This window comes from Ctenocephalides felis, unplaced genomic scaffold, assembly GCF_003426905.1.
Source record: "Ctenocephalides felis isolate EL2017-DRISC unplaced genomic scaffold, ASM342690v1 CF-g0.4_SCAFFOLD_03711, whole genome shotgun sequence".
NCBI lineage: Eukaryota > Metazoa > Arthropoda > Insecta > Siphonaptera > Pulicidae > Ctenocephalides > Ctenocephalides felis.
This window is the reverse complement of record NW_020539865.1, coordinates 2,816-12,254: the sequence shown is the minus strand read 5'-3', so window position 1 is coordinate 12,254 and position 9,439 is coordinate 2,816. Positions and strand designations below refer to the sequence as shown.

Here is a 9,439-nt window from a genome sequence, read left to right as displayed (position 1 = left end):
TTTTTTTTTCGTGCAATTTTGTGTGTTTTTGTGTTATTTTTCAAAGTTTATTTGTATGGTGAGGTTCTTTACATTTGTTTATTTTATGGTTGTTTTTCATATATACTTTCATATACATTGGTTTTACTTATTTTTGGCTGTAATTATGTATTTTTATATTGTTTAATTTGTAACCTGAATTATTTAATTGTAGCACTGAAGATGGGTCAAATCAAGACCTGAAACGTAGGTTCTCTAAATAAAAAACATTTTCAATAAAAACTGTTTTTTAATTACTGGATGGATGCCAAGAAACAATTTTATTATATATATATATATATAATTATATAATATATATTAGATGTTTTTTAGAAATTTTAAAGAAAAAATGATTTTTTCATTTTAGTAGAGTAGCCTTGAATGATGAAATGATATTGATACCTGTTTTATAAAATCTTTATGAATTAAATACTTTTAATTATAAAAAAAATATAGTATGGAAAATAACATTATTGAATTCTAAAAGCTTCAATCGTTTATTAGGAGTAATAAAACAAATCTTCATTATTTATACTTATATTTCATTACGTCATTGATAAGCATAACTATATACGCTATCTTTTTTGTTATATATGAGATCTCCGTCAGAATTGCTGTAAATGACCTGACTATCATTATTACTCAAAATACTTTCTGTCTGATCAATGAGAAGACTACCATCTGCTTGATCATCTAATGGGTCATGAGTTAATGAACAGTTACTGCCAACAGCGCTAGGTGTTATTAATTCAGAACTTTGAGGCAAATTTTGATTATCTTCATTATTAATTGCAGTGGGGACTGAATCTGTAAAATGCATTTAAAAAAAGTAAGATAAAACTATTCATCAAAAATATGTTCATCACCTAGTCTCCCATGTCAACCCAAAATAAGCAAATCAACAACCCCCCCGCCCCCCTATAGTGCTTACGTAATACTTGAACGGCCCCTAAATATCAGAACTATCAACTATATTTGCATTTTCAAAATTTTACCGCATTCGTTAAAACAATTAGTGATTTAATAGCATAATTATTAATAAGATTACTTTCTCAACTTAACTTATCTTATTATTGGTTTGATTATCGTTTACAATATTATCAAAGATATTTTCATAAGAATTAATCTCATAATAATAAAACCAATTTATCAGAATACAACAAAAATTCAAGCCAATATCTAATATTATTTTTACGTTCGGAATTGAAGCATTTAAGTAAAAAATATCAATTGTGAGTTTGTGTTCAAATGCAATTGCTTTAGATAACGTTTTAGAGGAAACGTCGACAAAAGATCAAATTTTGGCTAACGCACGTAAATTTGGTGTTAAACGATTCAGAATAACTTGAAACGCCAAAAAAAAACAACTTGGCAAATCGGATTTTCTGGCAAAACACAAACTTCTACTTCGAGTACTCCATACATATAAATCAATTGAAGTGCATTGATACTTTGAATCAATGCACTTCAATTCACAAACTTTTAATATAGTATGAACAAATTCCCATATTGTTTATAGTTTTTGTCAATTTCCGATTTATACATTTTACAGTATATCATTGAATCTTACCGCTATTATTGAGATCATCTTTATTCCTATGTGTTTTCATATGAGCCCTTAATGATGCCTGCTGAGCAAATCGAGAATGACAAATTTGACATTCATGTGGGCGTTCTCCAGTATGGGTTCTAATATGATTGCGAAGCACATGAGAATCAGCAAAACTTCTTGAACAAATTGTGCAAGCATAAGGCTTCTCACCTATAAGGAGTAAATTTATGTCAAAAGAGCAGGCACAAAGAAGCTAAGGAAACATCATCTTAATTCAGTATATTAAATCTACAATTATAAATAAATAAATGCTTAGATATACAAATTTAAGAAATAATTCTTTACACACTGAAGCATTAATTGCTTCACTAGAATGCCAGAGATAAACGTTTAATTTTGGCTTCACAATGTTTGGGGCTATATCAATCGTCTCATTATCATTTAGTATAGTATAATTTTTGTTATTGGAACTAAATATTCTCTAATAACAATTGTTACATTCACAAGCGACGTTGATAATTATGACTAAATATATTGTTAGAACATATATTATAAACAATAAATATGCTGATAATTAGTAGGGTGATTATTAATCACATAAGTAAAATATATTTGGTGACTAATACAATAAATAATGATTATATATATATATATATATATATATATATATATATGTTTTTTGTTATTTAATTATAAAGTAGATAACATTTACTTTTTTAAATAAAAAACAGGTATTTGAGAAAATTACCTGTATGCTTGCGTTCATGTAATCGAAGATTGCTGGAAGTTGCAAATCGTTTGTCGCAGTATGCACATTTGAAATTACGTTCACCTGTATGAGTGCGCATGTGTATTCGCAGTTCGACGGAGCGTGCCACTCGTTTTCCACAGTAGGAGCAAACAAAATTTTTAATGCCTTCAATAATAATAATTATTATAATAATGTTTAATAATTAATTTAACTCTAAAAAATATGAGATGAATACGTTCAGCAACCGAACTATAAATTATATTCATAGGTATGTTGTTATACATATATAATTTATTGCAGCAGTCAAAATAAAAAAAACTATTTTTTACTTTTTACTATCACTATTTTATATGTAAGTTTTCACACTATATGTCAACATTCAGCAAGTTGAAAAATTCTAAAAAATATTTTACACGTTTATTCTTAAAGTAAAAACGAAAATAAAAAATATTTAAAATAATGATAATAATTTTTTTTTATGATTATTAATACCTGTATGCCTTGGCATATGTGCCGTCAGTGCCGAACTGTTTGTAAATCTTTTCTCGCAGAGTTTGCAGGCAAAAGGTTTTTCACCTGTATGAGTACGCATATGTATTGTAAGTTCTCCAGATCGCCCCATACGTTTACCACAAATACTACATTGAAAGTTCTTAACACCTTTATTGAAAACAAAGTGTAACGTTAAATAGAAGTTAAATTGTTAAAGCATGAAAGCATTAATGTGTTGAATTTTGTTTGAATACTTACCATTATGTGTAAGCTGGTGCAATGATAATGATGTAGTGTTTGTGAAACCTCTATTACAAATTTTACAAATAAAAGGTTTTTCTCCAGTATGTGTTCTTAAATGTATCTGCAATCAAATAACAATATTTTACTTTATTTGACTTGATTTACAAATATTTATAAAATAACTTTCTTTACTTTTCTTGATTTATACATTTTTTATAGTATCAAGAAGGTATATTATTTTCACTGTGCATACATTAATGTTGCATTTTTAAAATAAATATGTTCATTTAGATACTTGTTATGAAACATTCAATAACCAAAAAAACAAACTTTATCAATAATTTTCAACATTGAAATAGAAAATTAAAATAATCTATAAAGGTCTTTAACAATAAAAAAATATAATTAATCCAATTGAAAACAATTGCATCAAATGCTTGCATAAATGTTATTAATATGTTCCTAAATTTAATTTGTAAGAGTGGTCTTGGATTAATAAAAAATATATATTAGTAAAGTTTTAAAATGAACATGTTATGATCAATGTAAAGATGTTGAATATTCTTTTTACTATAGTTTACCTGCAGGCTATTCATTTGCACATAACTTTTTGAACATATATGACACTTATTGGGTTTTTCTCCTGTATGCGAACGAGTATGATGAAGTAGTGCCAATCTTGCAGGAAATCGTTTATCACAGTGCTCACATTCAAATGGATGTTGACCAGAATGTATTCGTTCATGATTCCTACAAATAACATTGTATTTTATTAATAGTAACTTAAATCATAATGAAATGTTATTGAGTTAACTTAAAATATTCCACTTTTTCTAGGATTTTATTTATGTTTCACACAAAAGTTTATAACTAAACAAAATATTTACCGCAATGTTCTTGGATCAGAAAACGCTTTGTTGCACACAGAACATATCTCTGGCTTTTCTCCTGTGTGCAGTCGCAAGTGAATTCTCAACCCTCTTAGAGTTGTAAATCCGTTTCCTAAATTCAAAAAAATTATAATAATTATAACATTAACTATTAAGTACAAGCTAATTATTTAAATATTATATATATATAGATATATAAGTATATTATATATAAAAATTGTTTCATAATCTCTTATACCAGGCACCCCTGCCAGACTGAGATATGAAAATATCATGTCAACAATATATATTTATTTGTTACTATTTATATTTATTTGTTACTATATAATTCAAATATTGATAATTCGTAATGCATATTTTCTACTTTTTGAAAAATACATACCGCAATTTTGGCATTGAAATTTTTTAGCCCCATGATTTTGAGCTCTATGCTTTATAAGAGCATTTATATTTAAGCAAGTTTCAGAACAAATACTACAAATTTGTGGCTCTAGGGGATTTGAAAATAATGATTCTCTTGCATTATTAATCTTTGATATAAACCTATTTTCATTCATAGTTGATTTCATTGTAAGATTGTCCTTATTTGTATTTATAAGATTTTTAGGCTTCACATTATCTTGGTGAGTAACATGAGGTTCCGGACTTTTGTTTATTTCTATATTGTTCATATTATGTTCATAGTCATCAGAATCTGATTCAACCGAAGGTGAAATATCAGATTTTAATTTAAAGGTAGCATTTTGTTTTTTTCTTGTTGATCGTGTTTGACTTCCAGTATAATTTACATCATAATCTAAAAATGATAATAAAGAAGTGAATGCTCTATAAATAATTATATCACCTTGAATGATTTGCAGAAAACACTTATAGAATTTATAATAAGAAATCTAGAATTGAATAATACATAATTAATGTATGATAATAATTAATAATTAATGTATGATTAAATCCAATAGTAAAACAAATATTGAAAACTTTTTAACAAGGTAATTAGTTTAAACTTAATAAAAATGTAACATTTTGAATCTTCTTTAGTTCAATAAACATTTAGCATTCAAGTAGAAATAAATATTGTTTTTCATTTAGGCAATTTGATAAAAAGTTCGAACTTGTTTTTCATATTGTGTAATAATATAACTCATAGAAAGAGAAGCCACAGAGATCATATCAGTTGCATTTGAACATTGCACTTCACCATTAATACCTTGATTAACTATGTCTAAAGGTTCACTGTCATCTGGAAGAAATCCTTGCTCATCTAGCTCCAACCATTCAGGTTCAACTACTTTATTATGATAATTTGTGCATCTCTAAAAGTGTAATAAACAAATACATGTGATCGCCACTGAAAAATATATATTCCCATCAAACTACCTTTTGATCCTTTATTTTTTTCAAATCTTGTAAAAAGCAATATGATTTTAAAATTTGAATTTTGAATTGAAAATATTGTAGAAATTTTGTTGAGCAAGCTACGCATATTTGACTGGGAAGGTCTGCATCAACAGACACCTGAAAGTTGTTTTTACATATAATTTTAATTGTTATAATATTACAATTTAAACAAGAAACGTACCAACGCGCCAGTTATCACAGATATGAGTTCATTAAAATGAACAGTATTGTTTTCACAATTGATAGTATTATATATTGATGTCATTTCATCACTAATCGTTAAACAAGATCTGATTACATTAATAATTTACAAATCATATTGTCCTTATTTCCAGTTTCCATCTTTTTCCAAAATATCACAAAAACTAACTATAACTTGACATTTGTACAAAATTATAAACAAACTCAGCCATATTGAAATATTGCATTTAGTGAAGTTGTTTATAAAAGATAGCGAACAACATATTTCCATATCTATGGCGGGCAATTTGAAATCCTAAGATAAATGATAATTAGATGCATAGATAAAAGAAGAGTGATTAGATGAATCTATTCAATTCAAAATTCAAATTGTAAAATCATATTGCTTTTTACAAGATTTGAAAAAATTAAAGAATAAAAAGGTAGTTTGATGGGAATATATATATACTTGTTTATCTATGAATAATTTACATAAAAAATCAAAATAAAAACAAATAGGTAAAACAACTCCACGTACATGCTAGCAGACCATTTTGTTTGGGCGTGGGAGTTGTTATTATATAAAAGTTATTTTTGTGAAAAATGATTAAAATATATATATTAATCTTTATGTTCGCGCCAGAAAGATGGTGGACGAGCAAGCTGCATTTGTCGGAGTCGGACAATACTTAGTCTCTGGCAATACCAAAAGAAGACAATTTGCAACGATTTGCAACGTTAATCATGAGCGTTATTGTTTGTTCATGTAAGTTGTTCACTAGTTTTCCGTATTAGTTTTGTTGTATATTTCCGAGTGTTTGATGTTATTTGTGTAAATAAATACTCTATTAATCTTAGCCAGTGTTCCTTATTTGTGCTTTTGGAGTCAATTCCTTCCTCAGCATCCAATTCCTACAGCGATCTGAAAATTCCGGACTTCAAGCCACCGTCCGAGTGGACCGCCTTCCAAGCAGATAACATCAAGTATATCCTTAATATACTCAATTGTACAAAATCCTCGGAATAGCTATTGAGTCAAATTCAATAAGCTATTCCGAAAGGGTCTAACCAACTCCTATCTTTAACATTGATCATTCGAGCGGGATCCTAATTTTGATTAGGATTTATGAGTATATTAAGGAAATAGTAATCGAAGATGGCACTTGAACTTGACGTTGATGCAGAGATCGATCGACTAACAGCTAATGTATTTTTCAATCATCCAAGAAACTTACGACATTTCTCATCATATTGGCTCTTCTTCAAGTAAGATACAATTTTTTAAAAAATTATGCCTTTTCGAGAATGCGCGCAAGCAATGCATGCACCGTTCCGATGAAATTAATCTATTGAAACAGTTAGAAAATCCTAGCTATATTCCGGAATATGACCTCGCGAGAGCGTTGGAAAAGCTTTACGCAAAAATAAAGCATGCCGAAAAAATTTTAGATGATCAAAACGATTTATCTCAAATATCCAGAGCACTTTGATTAATTCATGCATTGCTTCAAACGCAGATCTTTATATACAAAAATATAATTATTTCACAACTAGAAGACATGCCACAATCATCATGTTCTTCCGACAATGATATGCTTATAAGTATTGATTCTTTGGAGTCTATATCTACTTGGTCCTCTAGAAGGATTAATATTTTCCTTAATATACTCAATTTTACAAAATCCTCGGAGTAGCTATTGAGTCGAATTCAATAAGCTATTCCGAAAGGGTCTAATCAACCGCCATCCTTAACATTGGTCCTTCGAGCCTTTTTCCTTTTAATCTTTAACTTACAATCTAACGGTCTTATCATAAAAGTGTCCATGAATATTGAAAAACAAATTATTTTATTTAAGACTTATTTATTTTATTTATGAAATATTGCATTTATTTTATATATGAATTGCACATAACCATTTTTTGCTCACAATTTCTAATATCTATTAAATTTATAAAAGTTTCTAATTTATTTTTACATATAATACATAATCCATTTATTTAAAAGTATTTTAACATATTGTTCTCACCGAGTTATTCAGTTATTCAGTTATAAAATCTTTTATTTCTAAATCTTTACTTATTGTTAGAAAGAATAAAATTACGCCAGCTAGAAGTGGTGGCAATCTACCCCAGGTTTAATTCATTTTCATTATTATAATAATGGTATAATAGTAATAATAACTATAATTAAGGATAGTCTAATTAACAAAATTTGATTTCTATTGAGACATGATTCTGCAGATCTTTCTTTCACCATTTGTTAAACCACAAACTATATATTAAATATATGACACAAAAACTTTGCCAGTTTTTATTAACAGATGACTTATAAAATTAATTAGCTTCTTTATTGTATTCAAAATAAATTATAATATCTTCAACTTAAAATTGTACATTATAAGTTATAATAAAATAACATAAGCTAACCATGACTTGGAAATTATTGGAGATTTGATGTCCTCGATTAATAATTTTATCATGATTTGAAACTATAAAGTTTTCGTGATTGGTATATCCAGCAGAACTCTTCAATGAAGCAGGGGATTCACCATTCTGTGGTCTGTCCAGCGGCATGTCAATGGTCGTTTTAGGCGCAAGAACGAAAAGATATCTAATAAAAAATAAACTATTTTAAAATAGTTGTTATGTTTAGGATTTGTTTAGTACTATTTTAAATTTAGAACCATTCTTGAGGAACATTTTAATGAAATATACGAATGAGCTGAAATATTAGTAAGATATAAAATCCCCATCGCGTATTGTTTTTAAACTTAAATTGTTTAAATATTTTATGCATTGATCACAAATCCGCGGCCGCGAAACGGTCATTTTGACTGCGTTTTTACCAAATCGTAGTAGTTAATTTTAAATTTGATTAATTACATTTTTTTAATTAGGCAATTTTGATTCGTGTTCAGCGTTAAGAAGTACATTGGAAACATATGTAATTGATGATAGTGTGCTGTCTACAGAATGTACTTAATCTCAATAATCCAATGTAGATTCAATAAATCTACATATACTAACCCTGTTGCTATTTCGGTTGTATATTTCTCCTCTATCGAAACTTCGCAGGTAATGTTGCCGCTAAGAAATTCCGGTACCCTTAATAAAGCCACTTGGTGAGCATCGGACAAAGACAACTATGAAATGAAGAAAAACAGATCTATCAAATGCATTTGTTCATTATACTATGTTATGCTTTTCCTAATAAAAAAATGACATATTAGTACTCTTATTAGATTGAACGTAAATGCACATAAAATGGATACGAATTTCATATATTCGTTTTTATAAAAAAAAACACTAGGAGCTTCTTAACACTATTCTACCGGGACCGGTCAAATGACCGTTTTTGATTTTTCGATTAGTATTTTTCATATCAACGTAATTGAATCGTCATCAAACTTTATGACTTTTCCTAATATGTGAGTATAAAACATTTTTCAATGTTAATTTGTTTTTCAATTTTTATTTTTGGAAAAAAAATTGTATGCTGTCTTACCTACCGCGACCGGTCATTTGACCGGTAGTACGAAAGACGATGTTCGGATGGGATTTTTTGTAGTAATTGTTAAGAATATTTTGGAACTTACAAGAAAATGTAAATTCAGAAGAATTTAGACTGGTAAAAACTGCCTTCTGCAAATTTATATGCATTTTTTTCGATTCTGTATGCGCGGTGCGCAAATAAGGCAAGTAGTATAAATATTGCATTTCTACGGTATAAAAAGTGGGATTTCTCAATTTTCTCAATGTCTATGTATAGACAGATTTTTACGAAGGAATCTAAACAATAAATCGATAGGTTTTGTTTTGAATCCAAAGGTTGGTTCAACTACATTGACAGCAATCAAAATTGTTGTAAAAGACTACGTATTACTATCGACAAACATATATTTTCAATAAAGGTAA

General features: G+C 28.0%; 2 protein-coding genes across 2 annotated transcripts; both read right to left on the bottom strand.

The window, feature by feature from the left end:
- Positions 1–643: 643 nt before the first annotated feature.
- LOC113390910 (zinc finger protein OZF-like) lies at positions 644–5,255 on the bottom strand (the record flags this gene model as incomplete). Its single annotated transcript, XM_026626936.1, has 9 exons — positions 5,154–5,255; positions 4,329–4,742; positions 3,944–4,058; positions 3,638–3,806; positions 3,072–3,177; positions 2,814–2,981; positions 2,319–2,486; positions 1,589–1,780; positions 644–825 (listed from the first exon to the last, which is right to left on the bottom strand). Coding segments are annotated over exons 2-9 (1,389 nt in total), but the record flags the coding sequence as incomplete, so codon positions are not given.
- Positions 5,256–6,565: 1,310 nt separating this feature from the next.
- On the bottom strand, positions 6,566–8,667 carry LOC113390911 (the record flags this gene model as incomplete). The annotated part of the gene is made up of 3 exons (XM_026626937.1): positions 6,566–6,631; positions 7,952–8,135; positions 8,552–8,667. Coding segments are annotated over 3 exons (366 nt in total), but the record flags the coding sequence as incomplete, so codon positions are not given.
- Between the last annotated feature and the right edge of the window lie 772 nt (positions 8,668–9,439).